The sequence below is a fragment of the Anolis carolinensis genome, chromosome 5, assembly GCF_035594765.1.
Source record: "Anolis carolinensis isolate JA03-04 chromosome 5, rAnoCar3.1.pri, whole genome shotgun sequence".
NCBI classification, from domain to species: domain Eukaryota; kingdom Metazoa; phylum Chordata; class Lepidosauria; order Squamata; family Dactyloidae; genus Anolis; species Anolis carolinensis.
The window spans coordinates 100,795,340-100,815,892 of NC_085845.1; the positions used below are offsets into that span (position 1 = coordinate 100,795,340).

The 20,553-nt window shown below is 45.0% G+C and overlaps 1 protein-coding gene across 2 annotated transcripts in view; it reads left to right on the forward strand.

The window, feature by feature from the left end:
* LOC100561372 (uncharacterized) overlaps positions 1 to 20,553 on the forward strand; it is an 80,084-nt gene that overhangs the window by 24,549 nt on the left and 34,982 nt on the right. Inside the window, exon 2 of one of the 2 annotated variants that reach the window (XM_008111347.3) lies at positions 11,380 to 11,544. The exons of the other annotated variant lie outside the window; for it this stretch is intronic. Within the exon in view, the coding sequence (XP_008109554.1) occupies positions 11,488 to 11,544 (57 nt within the window). The 5' untranslated portion in view covers positions 11,380 to 11,487. The remainder of the gene's footprint in view (positions 1 to 11,379; positions 11,545 to 20,553) is intronic. 2 annotated transcript variants of the gene reach the window in all.

Sequence of the window (20,553 nt, forward strand, 5' to 3'; positions counted from 1 at the left end):
GTACTTTGAAGCAAACTGCAGTTCTCTGTTGGACCAGGAGATGCTTGGGTCGTGAAGTGTCAGCCATGGAATCCCCAAAATCACAGGGAAATGGGGAACCTCAGTAACAAAGAAGGAAATCTCTTCCATATGTTCCCTTATCCACATCCTGGTGGGTTCCGACCACTGGCTTACGGGGCCCGTCTTGAGAGGGCGGCCATCGATGGCTTGCACCACACGGGCATTCTTGAAGTCATGATATTGTAATCCCAGAGAGTCGGCATACTCTCTATCAATGAAATTGTTGGTAGCTCCTGAGTCTATCATGGCGTGGATCATGACGGGTCCCTTTTTTGCTGACCATAAGGTGACCACTAGAAGGAACAGGACCCCGGTTGGCGGCTCTTGAATGGGTTTCTTGACCGGGTTGGCGAGCCTCTCTACGCCCGGTCGTTGGCTTCCCCCGCCGGCTGTGTGCCAGCCGCCTCAGACGTCTTCGTCTCCGTGGAGGACGCCGCCGCAAGACGGGCGGCGGGCTTCCCTTTGGCTGGGCACTCTCTGGCGAAGTGGCCCCCATTCCCGCAGTACCAACAGAGATTTAGGCGTTGGCGGCGGGCCTTCTCGGCGGCATCTAATCTGGGACGCACATTGCCCAACTGCATCGGCACCTCCTCGCTCCCTCTGGGGTATGGGGATGGTGGTGGGGGTCTCCACACTGGACGCGGCTGAACGCTGGCGGGAGCGGGGGGTTTTGCCCCAGCTCTACCGCTCTGGCCTCGTACCCACTGCTTCCTGTTGGCAATCATGACTTTAGCCCGTAAACATTGTTCGATGAGTGCTTCCAGCGTTTGGGGAGGATCCACCTTGGAGATTTCCTCCAGCATTTCAATGTTGAGACCCTCCCGAAATTGTCCTCTGAGGGCAACATCGTTCCAGCCGGTGTTGTGGGCCAGCACTCGGAACTCGGCTATGTACTGAGACATGGGTCTGTCTCCTTGGAAGAGGCGGCGGAGTTTGTGCCCGGCTGCCTCCAAATTGTCCTCGATTCCCCAGGTCGCCTTAAGGTGGTCCAAGAAATGTTGCGCTGACCTTAGATGTGGGGAGGCTTGGTCGAACAGAGACTGTAAATCCACGCCACCTTGATGTCTTCCTGGGGAAACTCGGCATCACGGGCCTCTAGATAAGCTTGGCATTGGCGACGGAAAACATGAACCTTAGAAGCTTCTCCAGTAAACTTGGTTGGCAACGCCATGGCCGGAAGACGGATTCCGCGTTCCTTCAAACCCTTTATTTCTCCATCCTGCGCATTGAGCTTATCACGGATTCGGTCCACCTCATCCTTGTCGATGGTGTAGGTAATCGGCTGGCCGCTCGGCCCAGGTACGACTCCGGTAGACATTCTGGCCGAGGTTAATTGGTGCTTAGGGTGGCGGAGTCAAACTGTCACGACCCAGGCTACAGAGCACCAATAACCATACGCAGAGGCCAGATTCTATCTAATATCTTTATTAAGGAAATATATAAAGTTAGTAAAAGCAAATGTAAAAGTTAGTCCAGAAGTAGACCTTTCAGGGAAGGTCAAAATTAGTCCAAAGAAACAATGTCCAATATGAAATATTAAGGTCCAAAGTTGTAATCCAATAACCGAAACACTCACTTTGCCAGGCAAAGTGAGGGGAGATGACAAGGTCCTTTAGTCCATGAACTTGAGCAAGGCTAGGAAATAACTTGATACTTGAAACAAGGCTTGAAACGTGGAACAAGGTAACGAGGAACAAGAACAAGGTCCGTGGAATAACTTGGTAAAATCCGTGAAACAAGGCAAGGTTTAGTCCTGGGAAAACAAGGCAAGGTCCGTAGGTAAACAAAGGCTGGGAAACAGGAGCGAAGGCTGGAAACAAGGCAAGGCTTGAGCTGGAACGAGGCTTGAAACGGAGCGCGCTGTCCAGACACAACTCGCTCCGGAGGCTGACGAATTGACTCCGCAAAGTTACTCCACGGGTAAAACACCTATATAGAGTCTAACTTTCCCGCCGAGAGCAGTTCTCTGGGAACCAGAAACGAAAGCTAATCTCTGAGACCAGATGTTTGACTCCTTAAAGATTCTCATGGAAAGCGGGCTTAATTGGCAAATTCTTAGCAATTATTCTCGCACTCCTGCGCGAGGCTGCTTCCAAGCCTCTCTGTTGTTTACAAAACTCATGGCGAGAAAACACTGGAGATGTAGCCTCAGTATTTGTTTGACATACTTCTGGAACATAATCCTCTTGCAGGTGCAAGGTTCCCAGATCTGGCTGGGAAGAATCTGTCTGGGAAGAATCCAGTTCTGACTGGGAAGGTAAAAAACCCAAGTTTTCTTCTTCATCAGGCATCACAATGTCATGAGCAGGACTACAAGGCCCATGGGTCATCACACTATCCCCCTCCTCAAGCCCCCTCCCAAACTGGGACTCTCTCCCCGAGGCGCGAGGTCGTGGCTTGGCGGGATAGGTCTGATGGAAGCGACGGGTTAGATCAGGAGCGTGAACTGTGGAAGCGTCTTCCCAAGAGCGTTCCTCAGGGCCAAAACCCACCCAGTCAATGAGATATTGCAGGCGGCGGCGGTGAAAGCGAGAATCCAAAATGTCCTGAACCTCGAACTCGTCCTCCCCATCCACCAAAATAGGGACGGGGGCCGGCCGGTCTACATCTGGCCGCACACCATCCGCCGGAAGGAGCAGGGAGCGGTGAAACACTGGGTGAATGCGCATTGAGCGCGGAAGTTGGAGTTTGAAAGTCACAGGGTTAAGTTGCGCCACCACTGGATAGGGGCCAATGAAACGGGCATCTAACTTCCGGCAAGGGCGATGGGAGGGCAAAAAGCGAGTGGACAGAAAAACCCGATCTCCTACCTTGATTTCGGGGCCCGGCTGGCGATGTTTGTCCGCGTGACGTTTATAGTCCTCCTTGGCTTGTTCCAGTTGCTGGAGCAAAAGTTGTTGCACCGCTGTGAGTTCCTGCAGCCAATCTTCTGCTGCGGGAACTTCTGAAGTTTCAATGACAGGGGGAAAGAAACGTGGATGGAAGCCGTAGTTTGCAAAGAACGGCGTTTCTTTTGTAGAAGCCTGGACTCCATTGTTGTAGGCAAATTCCGACAGTGGTAACAGAGAAGCCCAATTGTCCTGTTGGTAGTTTACATAACAGCGAAGGTACTGTTCCAAAGTGGCATTGGTGCGCTCCGTTTGCCCATCCGTTTGGGGATGATGAGCTGAAGATAAACGAGAGTCTATGCCCAATAGTTTTTGTAGTGCCTTCCAGAAACGAGAGGTGAATTGGGATCCACGGTCTGTGACCAAACTCTTGGGCAATCCATGTAGTCTGAAAACATGTTGGAGGAATAAATCTGCAGTCTCTTGGGCTGTGGGAAGACCTTCACAGGGAATGAAATGGGCTAACTTGGTGAAAAGGTCCACCACCACTAGGATCGTGGTGAATCCACAGGAAGGTGGTAAGTCAGTGATAAAATCCGCAGAAATTATTTCCCATGGGCGAGATGGGTTAGGAAGGGGGTGTAGAAGCCCTGAGGGCTTCTCCCTTCTTATCTTGGAGCGCTGGCATACTGGGCAGGTGTTAACATATTTTTCCACATCCTTGCGGATCTTGGGCCACCAGAAATCTCTTAGGATCAAATGCATGGTTTTAAATAGTCCGAAATGCCCTGCTGGTTTGCAGTCATGACACAGACGAAGTGCTTTTTCCCTGCCCGGTCCGGGTGGGATATAAACATGATTTCTATAGCAAAGCAGTCCATCTTTAAGCGAAAAGGGAAAATGCAGACCTTGACGAAGTTGGTCCTGCGCCCAGGCATCTGCTTGCTGACTAGCCCTGATTTCTTGAGCACAGATGGGCCCTGGAGTAGAGGGAGTTGAATCAATGGGAGTGGATTTGGTGTTCCCCACTGTGAGCGTGGCAAAGTTCTCGGGTTGTAGTAGTTGGGATTCAAACGTCTCCTTGCGTCCTGCAGCGTATTCCGGTTTACGTGACAGGGCGTCTGCTTGCTTGGTTTGGGCTGGGGTCACATAATGAATCTGGAAGTTGAAACGTTCAAAGAATAAAGCCCAACGTTGCTGTCTCTGATTTAGCTTGCGGGCAGTTCTTAGATGTTCTAGATTCCGATGATCAGTGTGGACTTCAATGGGAAATTTGGCCCCTTCTAGCCAATGTCTCCAAGTTTCAAAAGCTGCCTTTATGGCTAATAGTTCTTTTTCCCAAATGGTATAGTTTCTCTCTGGTGCGGTTAGTTGACGAGAATAATAGGCACAAGGATGAAGGTGATCTCCCACCGGTTGTAGGAGCACAGCCCCAATTGCCACATCAGAGGCGTCCGCTTGCACCACAAAAAGGGTTTCAGGATCTGGATGCTGAAGGATTGGCTGGGATGTGAATAATTTCTTTAGTTGCTGGAACCCTTTCTCTGCTTGATCAGTCCAGCGGAAGGGCTGTTTTCCACGGATGCAGCTAGTGATTGGGTCAGACCAGCGGGCAAAATCTGGAATGAACTTACGGTAATAGTTCGCGAACCCCAAGAATCGCTGCACCTCCTTCTTGTTAGTTGGCGCCCGCCATTCCAATACTGCTGAAACCTTGGCTGGATCCATGGAGAGCCCTAGAGGCGAGATACGGTATCCAAGGAAATCTACCTCTTGTAGATCAAAAGCGCATTTTTCTAGCTTGGCATAAAGTCCATGATCCCGCAATCGTTGCAACACCATTTTGACGTGGTTCTCATGTTCTGATTGTGATCTAGAAAACACCAAAAAATCGTCCAGGTAGATTATCAAGAACCTATCTAGATAGTCCTGGAAAATGTCATTGACAAAATGCTGGAACGTTGCGGGAGCTCCGCATAATCCATAATTCATAACTCGGGACTCGAATAATCCGAATTTAGTCTGGAAGGCGGTCTTCCACTCGTCCCCTTCTCTGATGCGAACTAAGTTGTAAGCTCCCCGAAGATCCAGCTTGGTGTAAACCTTGGCTCCTCGAAGTCGGTCTAGTAGATCCGAGATGAAGGGCAGGGGATAGCTGTTCCGCTTGGTGATATTATTCAATGCTCTGTAGTCCACCACCAAGCGTAATTCCCCTGACTTCTTCTTCACAAACATCACTGGGGAGGCGGCTGGGGATTGAGAGGGTCTGATGAATCCCTTGCGAAGGTTTGTCTCTATGAATTCCCTGAGAGCTTCTTGCTCTGGTTCAGTCAGGGAGTAGAGATGCCCTCGCGGGATCGGGGCCCCCTCCACCAAGTCAATGGCACAGTCATAAGGTCTATGTGGGGGTAATTTTTCGGCTTCTTTTTCATTGAATACATCCCAATACTCGGAGTACTTCTTTGGCAAGGTGATAATGGGCTCGGTGTCTGTGGCATGGCAGACCTTGGCTACGAGGCAATGGTTTTGGCAGTACTTTGAAGCAAACTGCAGTTCTCTGTTGGACCAGGAGATGCTTGGGTCGTGAAGTGTCAGCCATGGAATCCCCAAAATCACAGGGAAATGGGGAACCTCAGTAACAAAGAAGGAAATCTCTTCCATATGTTCCCTTATCCACATCCTGGTGGGTTCCGACCACTGGCTTACGGGGCCCGTCTTGAGAGGGCGGCCATCGATGGCTTGCACCACACGGGCATTCTTGAAGTCATGATATTGTAATCCCAGAGAGTCGGCATACTCTCTATCAATGAAATTGTTGGTAGCTCCTGAGTCTATCATGGCGTGGATCATGACGGGTCCCTTTTTTGCTGACCATAAGGTGACCACTAGAAGGAACAGGACCCCGGTTGGCGGCTCTTGAATGGGTTTCTTGACCGGGTTGGCGAGCCTCTCTACGCCCGGTCGTTGGCTTCCCCCGCCGGCTGTGTGCCAGCCGCCTCAGACGTCTTCGTCTCCGTGGAGGACGCCGCCGCAAGACGGGCGGCGGGCTTCCCTTTGGCTGGGCACTCTCTGGCGAAGTGGCCCCCATTCCCGCAGTACCAACAGAGATTTAGGCGTTGGCGGCGGGCCTTCTCGGCGGCATCTAATCTGGGACGCACATTGCCCAACTGCATCGGCACCTCCTCGCTCCCTCTGGGGTATGGGGATGGTGGTGGGGGTCTCCACACTGGACGCGGCTGAACGCTGGCGGGAGCGGGGGGTTTTGCCCCAGCTCTACCGCTCTGGCCTCGTACCCACTGCTTCCTGTTGGCAATCATGACTTTAGCCCGTAAACATTGTTCGATGAGTGCTTCCAGCGTTTGGGGAGGATCCACCTTGGAGATTTCCTCCAGCATTTCAATGTTGAGACCCTCCCGAAATTGTCCTCTGAGGGCAACATCGTTCCAGCCGGTGTTGTGGGCCAGCACTCGGAACTCGGCTATGTACTGAGACATGGGTCTGTCTCCTTGGAAGAGGCGGCGGAGTTTGTGCCCGGCTGCCTCCAAATTGTCCTCGATTCCCCAGGTCGCCTTAAGGTGGTCCAAGAAATGTTGCGCTGACCTTAGATGTGGGGAGGCTTGGTCGAACAGAGACTGTAAATCCACGCCACCTTGATGTCTTCCTGGGGAAACTCGGCATCACGGGCCTCTAGATAAGCTTGGCATTGGCGACGGAAAACATGAACCTTAGAAGCTTCTCCAGTAAACTTGGTTGGCAACGCCATGGCCGGAAGACGGATTCCGCGTTCCTTCAAACCCTTTATTTCTCCATCCTGCGCATTGAGCTTATCACGGATTCGGTCCACCTCATCCTTGTCGATGGTGTAGGTAATCGGCTGGCCGCTCGGCCCAGGTACGACTCCGGTAGACATTCTGGCCGAGGTTAATTGGTGCTTAGGGTGGCGGAGTCAAACTGTCACGACCCAGGCTACAGAGCACCAATAACCATACGCAGAGGCCAGATTCTATCTAATATCTTTATTAAGGAAATATATAAAGTTAGTAAAAGCAAATGTAAAAGTTAGTCCAGAAGTAGACCTTTCAGGGAAGGTCAAAATTAGTCCAAAGAAACAATGTCCAATATGAAATATTAAGGTCCAAAGTTGTAATCCAATAACCGAAACACTCACTTTGCCAGGCAAAGTGAGGGGAGATGACAAGGTCCTTTAGTCCATGAACTTGAGCAAGGCTAGGAAATAACTTGATACTTGAAACAAGGCTTGAAACGTGGAACAAGGTAACGAGGAACAAGAACAAGGTCCGTGGAATAACTTGGTAAAATCCGTGAAACAAGGCAAGGTTTAGTCCTGGGAAAACAAGGCAAGGTCCGTAGGTAAACAAAGGCTGGGAAACAGGAGCGAAGGCTGGAAACAAGGCAAGGCTTGAGCTGGAACGAGGCTTGAAACGGAGCGCGCTGTCCAGACACAACTCGCTCCGGAGGCTGACGAATTGACTCCGCAAAGTTACTCCACGGGTAAAACACCTATATAGAGTCTAACTTTCCCGCCGAGAGCAGTTCTCTGGGAACCAGAAACGAAAGCTAATCTCTGAGACCAGATGTTTGACTCCTTAAAGATTCTCATGGAAAGCGGGCTTAATTGGCAAATTCTTAGCAATTATTCTCGCACTCCTGCGCGAGGCTGCTTCCAAGCCTCTCTGTTGTTTACAAAACTCATGGCGAGAAAACACTGGAGATGTAGCCTCAGTATTTGTTTGACATACTTCTGGAACATAATCCTCTTGCAGGTGCAAGGTTCCCAGATCTGGCTGGGAAGAATCTGTCTGGGAAGAATCCAGTTCTGACTGGGAAGGTAAAAAACCCAAGTTTTCTTCTTCATCAGGCATCACAATGTCATGAGCAGGACTACAAGGCCCATGGGTCATCACACTGAATAAAACACAAAAATTTCACAAAAATGAATACAAAAATTGACTTGCTGTATTCAATTTTTAAAAAATCAGAGGATGTCAAATTGGAGTATTTGGACTTTAACAATGGGATATTGACTCGGATATGGACCAGTTGTAAAGACCCCACAGGGCCTGTAGCCAGAGCAATCTGTTATAACTGAAATACTACAAATGCTCCCTCTATCCCCCTCCAGAGCCTCTTAGTGGGTCAATATTTACTATTAGCTGACCCTGCTTATAGTCTGCTTTTAATTTGTTTTTATTATAGCATGTTTTTAACTTGTTCTTTTATTTGACTTTTATGGGAACTGTGATTCCCCTTTTTGGGCACCTGTGCCCATTTCTATATATTCTGGTCATAGACTGTAATAAATTGCTGAGCTGAGCTGAGCTGAATGACAGTTCATACTTGTCATAACCAACACTTTGAAGTGTGCCCAGAAACAACAGGCAGCCAGGTGAGCTGCTGCAAAGTGCTGGATATGGCACGGACTCTTGAAAGGAGCACTTTCTACAAAAATTGATCCACTTTCACTGAATATAATAAATGAGATATCTTATTAGTCATCCAAATAATGGTAGATGCATCATTCTATGCAAGTAGGAATGCATGTTCAGATGTATTTTGTGGAATTGGCCTTAGTGAAGTGCACTGTCATTAACTTCTAACTGGTATTATAGGCGACAGGCTAATTTCTGTCTCATTTTTATTTACAGTATTTATATTCCGCCCTTCTCACCTCGAAGGGGACTCAGGGCGGATTACAATGAACACATATATGGCAAACATTCAGTGCCAACAGACAAACAACATACATTAGACATACTCAGAGGCATTTTTAACATTTTTCCAGCTTCACGATTCCTGCCACAGGGGGAGCTGTTGCTTCACCGTCCAGTAGTGGCTGTACTTCCGCATTCCTTTCCTCGTGTTTTGCTGGCAGTTTTATGGTGTTGTAAATTAGCCTCCCGCATAAAGCGTCCCTAAATTTCCCTAATTGACAGATGCAACTGTCTTTCGGGGCTGCATAGGTCAACAGCAAGCCGGGGCTATTAATGGTTGGAGGCTTAACCCGACCCGGGCTTCGAACTCATGACCTCTCGGTCAGTAGTGATTTATAGCAGCTGGTTACTAGCCAGCTGTGCCACAGCCTATCCCAGCACAAAAAGTCCTTATGGAAGGATTCAGTATGCTCATGGGGAATCCTGGGGAGGAACTGACTTCTGGTTATCATCTGTATGTGTGATATGAGAGTGTGCTGCTGTGGGAATAGCTGTCATGGAACAGTGTCACATGGTGTAATGAATGAGGCAGTAGATCAGCCTTCCCTAACCTAGCACACTCTAGATGTGTTTGCTTACAATTCTCATTGTTCCCAGCCAATATGGCCTTTATGGATTGGGTTAATGGAAAAGATTGGGGAAAGTTGATCTATTGCCATTTCTGTCTGTGTGTATTCACACATTTCAGAAGAGGAAAAGGTACCTTTTAAGTTATTTTGTTTGGAAGACTGATGGGTGGTTGTAAAAACAACCAGCAACTACTACTTGGAGGTGAAGGATATTTGTGCTCCAGAGTAGCATTGTGGAAACTTATTGTATATACTCAAGTATAAGGCTCGTTTTTCAGCACTTTTTTTAAGACTGAAAAAGCCCCTCTCGGCTTATACTCAGGTGAGGATCCTGGTTGGCTTATATTTGGACACAAACACAAAAACGCAGATGTCTATAGACTACAATGAAATGTAAAAAGGATAGTATGGTATGTAATGTGTGAGTACTATGTTAGTAATGTAATATTTCTTCTATATAAACAACTTTTAGTGGCACTTGTTATGCAAGTTGCCAAAGAAGGGGATTAAGATATCTTATTAATATCCATCAAAGTTGGATTTGATTAGAAACAGTGGTAGATCATAGCCCTCTAGAATCACTTACATTTACTGATAATATATATTACAATGAATATTTTACTTTAGGTATCCACTACCTGTATTTACTTTGACTACATTAGTATGATTCCATTTACATTACATACCATACTATCCTTTTTACATTTCATTATGGCTTATATTTGGGCCAGCTTATACTTGAGAATATATGGTACATTTATTATTTTTCTCTATTATTATTGGTATTATTACATATATATTTTTTCTATTATTATTGCTACTATTACATTTATTTTACTCTATTTTATTATTATTAATACATTTATTATTTCACTCTGATCTTATTATTATTGCATTTATTATTTTACTCTATTTATTATTACTTGTATTATTTTACTCTATTTATTATTATTATTATTACATGTATTATTTTACTCTATTATTATTAAAAGCATGCATAAGCACATTTACATTGAAGAAGATGAGAAAAATAATTTGATCAGAGTTGTACAGTCTTATCTTAAAAATGAGCTTTATGTAAATATTCAAAAACATTTAACCTGCTGATGCCTCAATTAATGTACAGTAGAGTCTCACTTATCCAACATAAACAGGCCGGCAGAATGTTGGATAAGCGAATATGTTGGATAATAAGGAGAGATTAAGGAAAAGCCTATTAAACATCAAATTAGGTTAAGATTTTACAAATTAAGCACCAAAACATCATGCTATACAACAAATTTGACAGAAAATGTAGTTCAATACGCAGTAATGCTATGTAGTAATTACTGTATTTACGAATTTAGCACCAAAATATCACGATGTTTGAAAACATTGACTACAAAAATGCGTTGGATAATCCAGAACGTTGGATAAACGAGTGTTGGATAAGTGGGACTCTACTGTAATTTTATTGGTATCTGTTTTTATTTCTGAAATTTACCACCCTCGGCTTATACTGGAGTCAATGTTTTCCCAGTTTTTTTTGTGGTAAAATTAGGTGCCTCGGCTTATATTCGGGTCGGCTTATACTCGAGTATATACGGTATATTTAACTGTCTCGGTTCACATAATGTTTTCCTATCCAGCAACTAATTGTTCTTTCTCCTGCTATCCCTCCCCCACTACCATCTACTACAGTGACTAGACTGTGCATTGCAGCTAAGTGTGATGAAATTTCCTGAGTCTAATACTGATTTCACCAGCAGTGGGGGAGGGAGAACAAACTTCAAATAATGAAAAAGTGCATGGTTTTAGCTCAACTTAGTCATAGACTCTGTGTGTGTGTGTATGTGTATGTGTGTGTGTTTAGACTAGGTCTCCAGAATTGCCCAATGCTTTGGTTTCCGCTAAGGAACAAGGAAGGAGTGGCTCGCCAACAAGCAAGCGGCATTGGATTCCTTTATTTTCCTCTCCGGCCTCTCTTTGTGTTGCAGGAAACTGGGGGTGAATAGCTCAGCCACAGTGGCTTTTGAACATCCTGCTGACTTTTCCCCCTCCAGCTACCTCTTAGCATATGCTCCCGGCGATTTTAACTAATGCCTTGTACGCAAACTCCTGTGGGCCTGCTTCCTCTATCTTCTCCTCCTTCCCATGCAAAAATCAGAGATGTATGATAGAGCATGGTATAAAAGTGTCTCACTCATGTAGGCCTGGCTGGGAAACCCTTGCTTGGGGGCAAGGGGTATCCTCTGAAGTCCTCATAGAACCTGTGAGAGCCTGTGCATTGGCCTGCTGTACATTACTGGATTAGAGCAAATGGGATACAGAGGAATAGAGAATGAGATTCATTGCTATCGAAGACTGCTAAAAAAGGTAAGATGTACTAGCAAATTTTATCATATTTTAAGTTAGCTGTTAAATTATTTTAGACACTGAATTAGTTAAAAGTAATAAGCAAGTTGCATACAGAAGATCTCTGTTTTTTATATCTATATATATGTATGCCGGTATGTGTGCGGCGGACGGCGGTGTATGTGCCAGCTTTCTGATTGGCCGCCACTATCACAGGCCACTGAGACCACCAGGAATGACGGATCTGGACCAAACTTGGCACACTTCATCCCCATGATGCACTTTACACCCTGGTGCCATTTGTGGAATAATGGCCCATAGGTGATGGGATTTGTAGTATTTCAATCACTACGACTCCCACAGGCCACTGCGACGCCCAGCAGTGACAGAACTGGACCAAACTTGGCACACACAACCCCCATGAAACCCTTTCCGTCCTGGAGCAGATTGGGGGAGGATGGACCAAGTACCATCATTCACTTCTTGCTCTCGGAGTTGTAGTTCACCCTTATACAGACAGCACTGAACCCAGACAACTTCGGATCTGGACTAAACTTGTCACACTGCCTCATCATGTCCAACTGAGCATACAGGCAGGGTTTCGGGGTGATTGCCCTTTGGCTCTGGGAGTTGTAGTTCACCCTTATATAGACAGCACTGACCCAGCCAACTTCGGATCAGGACCAAACTTGGCACACAGCCCTATCATGCCGAACTGTGCATACAGGCAGGGTTTTGGGGTGATTGCCCTTTGGCTCTGGGAGTTGTAGTTCACCCTTATATAGACAGCACTGAACCCAGCCAACTTCGGATCTGGACTAAACTTGGCACACAGCCCTATCATGCCGAACTGTGCATACAGGCAGGGTTTCGGGGTGATTGCCCTTTGGCTCTGGGAGTTGTAGTTCACCCTTATATAGACAGCACTGAACCCAGCCGACTTCGGATCAGGACCAAACTTGTCACACAGCTCTATCATGCCGAACTGTGCATACAGGCAGCGTTTTGGGGTGATCGACCTTTGGCTCTGGGAGTTGTAGTTCACCCTTATACAGACAGGTGATGAACCCAGGTGATGACGAATCTGGACCAAACTTAAGTGATATTTCCTCACATCCCCAAACAACTCAATGCTGTCTACTAATAACCCGGGCACCGCCGGGTCCCCAAGCTAGTATATATATAAATGTGGCAGAGCTTTCATCTTTGGAGGCAGTAAATCTCGGCATTGCCTGTTGGGGTTGGTATTGTCTGGAAGGGCCCTGACATTGAAGTAGACTCTGGTGCCCATGGGGGACAACTGGAAGTCTCAATCTTCTATCTGTGCTAAATCTAGGTTCCTCTGAAGATGGAAGGGGTAGGCAGAAACTACCGTAATCATTGCAATTTTTGCAACTTTGCATTTTCTTACCTTATTGGTACACATCCTATGTGTTCTGTATTCTTTTTGAATATCAATTCAGTTTCTCAGTCATTGTATCTGATGAAGTAGATTGATATCCACAAGAGCTCACTGCTGCTGCTCAGTTGTTTAGTCGTCTCCGTCTCTTTGTGACCTCCTGGACCAGTCCACGGCAGAGCTCCCTGTCGGCCATCACCGCCCCCAGTTCCTTCAAGGTCAAGCCAGTCACTTCAAGGATACCGTCCATCCATCTCGCCCTTGGTCGGCGTCTCTTCCTTTTTCCTTCCATTTTCTCCAGCATCATGATCTTTTCCAAACTTTCCTGTCTCCTCATGATGTGGCCAAAATACTTCAACTTTGCCTCCAATATCCTTCCCTCCAGTGAGGAGCCGGGCATTATTTCCTGGAGGATGGACTGGTTGGATCTTCTTGCAGTCCAAGGCACTCTCAGGATTTTCCTCCAGCACCAGAGTTCAAAAGCGTCTATCTTCCTTCGCTCAGCCTTCCTTATGGTCCAGCTCTCGCATCCATAGGTTACTATGGGGAATACCATTGCTTTGACTATGCGGACCTTCGTGGTCAGTGTGATGTCTCTGCTTTTCACTATTTTGTCAAGGTTGGCCATTGCTCTCCTTCCAAGAAGTAGATGTCTTCTGATTTCCTGGCTGCAGTCACACTCACACTGAAATATATATCAGTTAGTCTCAAAGGGCCTGCTCAATTCCTACTCCCACCTCCTTTTCCTTTCTGCTGCAATAGAGGGCTATCTGTTTGAGGATATATCATTTCATTTTCAAATGGAAACCTCGCCCCTTTCCCATATCTTACTTCCATTTCTGCCTTTCTTAGGAAAATCTAAGGAGCCGGAGAAAGGAAGAGAGCCTTAGGATAGATTATGACTGTCTCCTGGTCATATTTCTCTCAGCCAGTCCCTTCTTTTTCCGGGCACTTCCGTGAGGGATGTATACACATATCACCACCCTACATGCACCAACTTATCATCAACCAATAGTCTTTATTATTTATCTGTCAATCTTGTCACTCACCCTGCACTATCTCTGGATGCCTCCCCATCAAATCCTTTTTCACGCTTTGTGCCCCAGTAAGTGATCATGTGTAAGGAGGGAACATTAAATGTTTCCCAACACATACACACACACATGTACACACACACCCACAATCCATAGCTATATATATAATGAAAGAGAAAATGTTTGTATGTATCTATATTTGTATGTGGAGCCCTGGTGGTGAAGTGCGTTAAAGCGCTGAGCTGCTGAACTTGCAGACCAAAAGATCCCAGGTTCAAATCCCGGGAGCGGAGTGAGCGCCCGCTGTTAGCCCCAGCTTCTGCCAACCTAGCAGTTTGAAAACAGGCCAATGTGAGTAGATCAATAGGTACCGCTCCGGCGGGAAGGTAACTGCATTCGATGCAGTCATGCCAGCCACATGACCTTGGAGGTGTCTACGGACAACGCCAGCTCTTCGGCTTAGAAATGGAGATGAGCACCAACCCCCAAAGTCAGACATGACTGGACTTTCTTCTTCCACTTTCTCCAGTGTGGGAAAGTGGAACCAGTTTCCATGCACTTAAGAACGAAGTGCCACTATTTAAGTTTCACTGGAAGTGTCCTTATGTCCCCAAACTTTGTGGATTATCTACTTTGATAATTTGGATTTTATGGCAGTGTAGAAGGGGCCAAACTCAACATGACCAACTTTAAGTACTACTGCGCTTTGAGGGGAATGGCCCAGGATGAAAAGAGTTGCAGTTCACCCACATCTAGAGAGGACTGTGAATGCCTAGGAGGATAAATCTGTACCAAACTCCGTATATATACTCAACATGACTAACAGAAAATTCTGGAGGCTTTTGGGGGGTGGGGGGGCAAGGACTGAAGATTATGAGAATCCCTCACATCCAGTGAGAACTGTGAACCCCACCAAAGATGGTTCTGGACCACTGTTGTCCAGGGGACGCCCGGATGTTTTGATGTTTTTACCATCCTTGTGGGAGGCTTCTCTCATGTCCCCGCATGGAGCTGGAGCTGATAGAGGGATCTCATCCACACTCTCCCCGGGTGGGATTCGAACCTGGCAGCTTTCAGGTCAGCCACCCAACCTTCAAGTCACGAGGCTTTTATCCCCTTGGCCACCGGAGGCTCCATATTAGAGAAAATAGAACCTTTGCTTGAGGAATTGAATAAATTTGGCCAGTTGGATATTTGGAATGGAAGACAAATCTTGACTTTAAAGTAGCCACAAGGAGAATTTATTAAAACATATATGAGGGTAGATTTTAATATAAGATTCACATTGAGTGGTGCCGGAAATCATAGGTGATGAATTCACAGGTGTGGGGAAGGAGGGTAAGGGTTTGATAAGATGTTATAATTGTACAGTTTTTGTTAGTTACTATACATTTGTACTTGATTTTTGCTTTTTGTTTGTCATTCACACACAATAAACGTTTTAAAAATTAAAGAAAAATAAATAAATCTGGCCAATTGGCTGGGTTTAAGATTAATAAGCAAAAGATGAAGGTGCTTACAAAAAAATGCAAAGAGAAGATCAAATAATTTTGATGAAGTTGTCTGATTTGACAGTTGAGGAAAAGGTAAAATATATTGGAGTTTTTAATCATATCAGAAGCGACTTGAGAACATACTGCAAGTCACTTCTGGTATGAGAGAATTGGCCATCTACAGATACGTTGCCCAGGGACGCCCAAATATGTTAGCTGGGAGACTTCTCTCATGTCTTTGCAAGCTAGAGTTGACAGATGGGAGCTCACCCCATCTTGCATATTCAAACTGGCAACTTTCAGGTCAGCAACCCAACCTTGAGGTCAGCAGTTCATCCGGCACAAGGGTTTAATTTATTGTGCCACCACAGCTCAGTAAATATATTGGCTTTAATATAAGAAATATGAGCTACATGCTGGTGAACAATTATTAGGTAAAATATGAAATGTTATTAAGAGTGATTTGGGCACATTGTCTGTGATTTTTAAAAAATAATGATTTGCCAAGTCTGCTGTTTTTGTTTCAGATAATTCCAATTTTTTGTAATGTGTTATTTCAACAATGAAAAAAATGTGATGAAATTTATATGACAAGGAAAGAAACCTAGAATTAGATCTAAAGTGATATTGGATGCAAACTAGAAAGGAAGGTTCGGGGTTCCTGATTTAAAGCTTCATTTTGTTGCATGTTGCTTGGCTAGAATGAAAGAATATAGTGCTGATAAGGTAATTGTAAAGGTTTTCCCCTGACATTAAGTCTAGCCGTGTCCGACTCTGGGGTTTGGTTCGCACCACCATTTCTAAGCCAAGAAAGCCAGAGCTGTCTGTAGACACCTCCAGGGTTATGTGGTTGGCATGACTGCATGGAGCGCCATTACCTTCGCGCCAGAGCGGTAACAACTGATTTGCATGTTTTCAAACTGCTAGGTTGACAGAAGCTGGGGCTAACAGCGGGAGCTCACCTCGCTCCCTGGATTTGAACCACTGACCATTCGGTCACCAAGTTCAGCAGCTCAGTGATGTTTTGTGTTTATTTGAAATGTTGGAAGATCAAATGGAAAGTACTACGTAGATGACTACACCTGCAAGACCAAAAATACAATTCAAGGATGCATCAATAATGTTAGCATCAGGAAATTCCTCCTAAGGCTTAGGTGGGATCTCTTTTTATTCTTCATGGTTGTGTTTTTTGAAAGCCTGGCAAACATTATTTTTGGCAGAAAAATTAGTATAACATACTGATTATGCGTTTTGATAATAAAATCAAGCAATTTGGAATGGTTGGCAGATTGTGAGATCCGGACCGTGGATAGCGAAATCCAATGCCCAGATACCGAGATCTGTTAGGGGGAAAACAGGTACTGGCAGCTGGCCGCCTGTGGATCTGAGCCTGGCAAGACTTAAAATTACAACCCAATGTTCCCCAATCAAAGAAATTTTACCTGTTGAAGCAGAAGCCACTGGGATATTTTATTCATTCAGGCCTTTAAAGATTCAGATGGCAGAATAATCGGAGTAATAATCACAATAAATAACACTAAAATATTAATTTGCAATATATATGCACCAAATAATTCAAAAACCCCATTTGTGAAGAAAATAAAAGAACAAATTACTGACCAAGAATACGACAACCTAATAATATTAGGAGATTCTAATGGACTGACAGATAATAATTTGGACAAAAGCAATACTCTAAAAAACAAAAAGAAAAATGCAGGGAAACCTCACACATCTTTTAAGAATTTAAAGTAAGAATTCAACCTACAAATCATATGGCGAATCCATCATGAAGGAGAAAAAGATTATATGTGTTGTCGAAGGCTTTCATGGCCGGGATCACAAGGTTGTTGTATGTCTTTCGGGCTGTGTGGCCATGTTCCAGAAGTATTCTCTCCTGATGTTTCGCCCACATCTATGGCAGGCATCCTCAGAGGTTGTGAGGTATCCATACCTCACAACCTCTGAGGATGCCTGCCATAGATGTGGGCGAAAGGTCAGGAGAGAATACTTCTGGAACATGGCCACACAGCCCAAAAGACATACAACAACCCCCAAAAGATTATACTTTCTTCTCAGCCAGACACAAAAACTGGTTGAGAATTGACATGATTTGGGCATCGAACTCTATAGCATCAAATGTAAAGAAAACTAAAATTTTACCAAGATTAGATTCAGACCATTGCCCACTGGAATTAATATTATTTCAGACCAAAAAGATATGGAAATGGAGATTGAACACCAATTTATTAAGATGAGAGGAAGATGTAGATAGGAACAAAAAGATATTAGAAGAGTATTTTGAAATAAATGATACCCCAGAACTACCATTAGATATCATTTGAGACGCAAGCAAAGCAGTGACGAGGGGACACTTTCTACAACAAGGTGCCATGAAAAATAAAAATAAAAATGCAGAAACTTAAAAAAAATATATAGATGAGATGGCAAGAATAAAACAGACACTTTTATACAATAAGGTCTTTTGTTTTTCCCGCTCATGACCAGCTGGGGACAGCTTTGTATGATTGGCAGTGCCGGTTTCTGACGTCACACTAGCTGGGACGATTCCCTCTCCGAGGTGGGACTGTTCTGCTCTGCAATGGATTTCAGGGGAAAGAATGACCAGTGAGACAAAAGAACACATAGTTTCCTGAGTTGATTGCTAGGTCCCAGTTTTGTGATGAATGAAGAGGGGCCATTTGGTCCCATGGGTTTTATTGTCTTCGTGATGGTGTCATGAGTCCTCATTGAATTGAATACCCCCGATGCTAGTGCCCATTGTGTTCCATATCAGTATATTGTCCAAGGTGAGTGGATTATGGAATCCATTCCCAGGAAAGGAGAAATGGCATTGTGGATAAACAGGGCAGGACCTCCTAGCGTACTGGAGGAATGCAGGGTGATTAATGTCTTCTTTGTGTCTATGTGGCTGCAGAAAGGACAGGTGGCCCAGCTTATGGATACAGTCATCCCATGTACTGCTGCTCAGTCATTTAGTCGTCTCCGACTCTTTGTGACCTCATGGACCAGTCCACGCCAGAGCTCCTTGTCGGCCGTTACCACCCCCAGTTCCTTCAAGGTCAAGCCAGTCACTTCAAGGATACCGTCCATCCATCTCGCCCTTGGTCGGCCTCTCTTCCTTTTTCCTTCCATTTTCCCCAGCATCGTGATGTTTTCCAAGCTTTCCTGTCTCCTCATAATGTGGACAAAATACTTCAGCTTTGCCTCTAATATCCTTCCCTCCAGTGAGCAGCCGGGCATTATTTCCTGGAGGATGGACTGATTGGGTCTTCTTGCAGTCCGAGGCACTCTCATGATTTTCCTCCAGCACCAGAGTTCATAAGCGTCTATCTTCCTTCGCTCAGCCTTCCTTATGGTCCAGCTCTCACATCCATAGGTTACTATGGGGAATACCATTGCTTTGACTATGCGGACCTTCGTTGCCAGTGTGATGTCTCTGCTCTTCACTATTTTGTCAAGGTTGGCCATTGTTCTCCTCCCAAGAAGTAAACGTCTTCTGATTTCCTGGCTGCAGTCTGCATCTGCAGTGATCTTTGCGCCTAGAAATATAAAGTCTGTCACTTCCTCCACGTTTTCTCCCTCTATTTGCCAGTTATCAATAGGTGTAGTTGCCATGATCTTGGTTTTCTTGACGTTTAACTGCAACCCAGCTTTTGCACTTTCTTCTTTCACCTTGGTGATAAGGCTCCTCAGCTCCTCCTTGCTTTCGGCCATCAGAGTGGTATCATCTGCATACCTAAGGTTGTTAATGTTTCTTCCAGCAATTTTAACTCCGGCCTTATTGATTTCAGTGATGATGGGCACTTGGCTTCATTGTTGTGAAGCCCAGAAAAAATGCTGGAGGGAATTCCCAGGGTCAAGGGGTGCTGGTGAAAGGTCTTGCTGGGTGGTTTCATGTCTCCAAAAGTTTATAAAACATAAAGTATTACATTGTGTACACACAAAGGGGTCCATAGATACCGAGGGATCCCAATCGTGGGAACTGGGGTATCCATAGGGACGAGTGGTGATTCAGGATTGGTTAGGGTAAAGGGGGGTTGTGTAGTGTGGAAAGGAAGGAAAGGAGCCCCTCTCCAAAGGCTGTGGGGTCAATGGGCCAAGGTTCAAAAGGGACAGAGAAAGACACAGGAGGCAAAAAGGATACAAAGAATCAATTATAGCCACGGCGCTGGTAGCTAGCTACTGCATGGCTCCCGCTCCTCTGATCATCTGATCGGCCAACCAGCTGGGTTCTGGGCTCCTGCTCTCCACTGGTCTCTCCACAAGGTCCTTGATTATACATCTTTTCTTAATTTGACCCAGGGTGTCAGGGATCAGTGATTGACATAAATTATGATTAGTAAAATGGAGAAATTTGAGCAGTAGAAGTGTATGAGTGTGATTAGTTCTAAAGATGAAATTTTGTTTAATGTTGTATAATTACTATCAAGAGACCTGGAACTCAATACATATTATAATTCTATCCTATCCTCTTTTTTCTGTACATTTTTTCTGTTTTTTATTGCCAAACCTTTATTGTATTTTCAACGATAAAAAGCTGCAACCCGTGGAAGCTTGTGCAGTTTATCTTGACTATTTTATAAAATTTATTCTTCTTTGACTCATCAGTTTGTCAGTTTAGATTATATGTTCTGCTGAATTTTAAAAATAGTTTGATCCAAGTGGGGTAGAAGAAGAGAGTGAAGAGAGGTGCTTTCTTTGCTACTTACAGTAGAGTCTCACTTATCCAACATTTGCTTATCCAATGTTCTGGATTATCCAACACATTTTGTAGTCAATGTTTTCAATACATCGTGATATTTTGGTGTTAAATTCGTAAATACAGTGATTACTACGTAGCATTACTGCATATTGAACTACTTTTTCTGCCAACTTTGTTGTATAACATGATGTTTTGGTGCTTAATTTGTAAAATCATAACCTAATTTGATGTTTAACAGGCTTCTCCTTAATCTCTCCTTATTATCCAACATATTCGCTTATCCAACATTCTACCAGCCCGTTTATGTTGGATAAGTGAGACTCTACTGTATTTTTCAATTAGTTTTATTTTATGTTTCCTTCTCTGGGTTAGAAACCA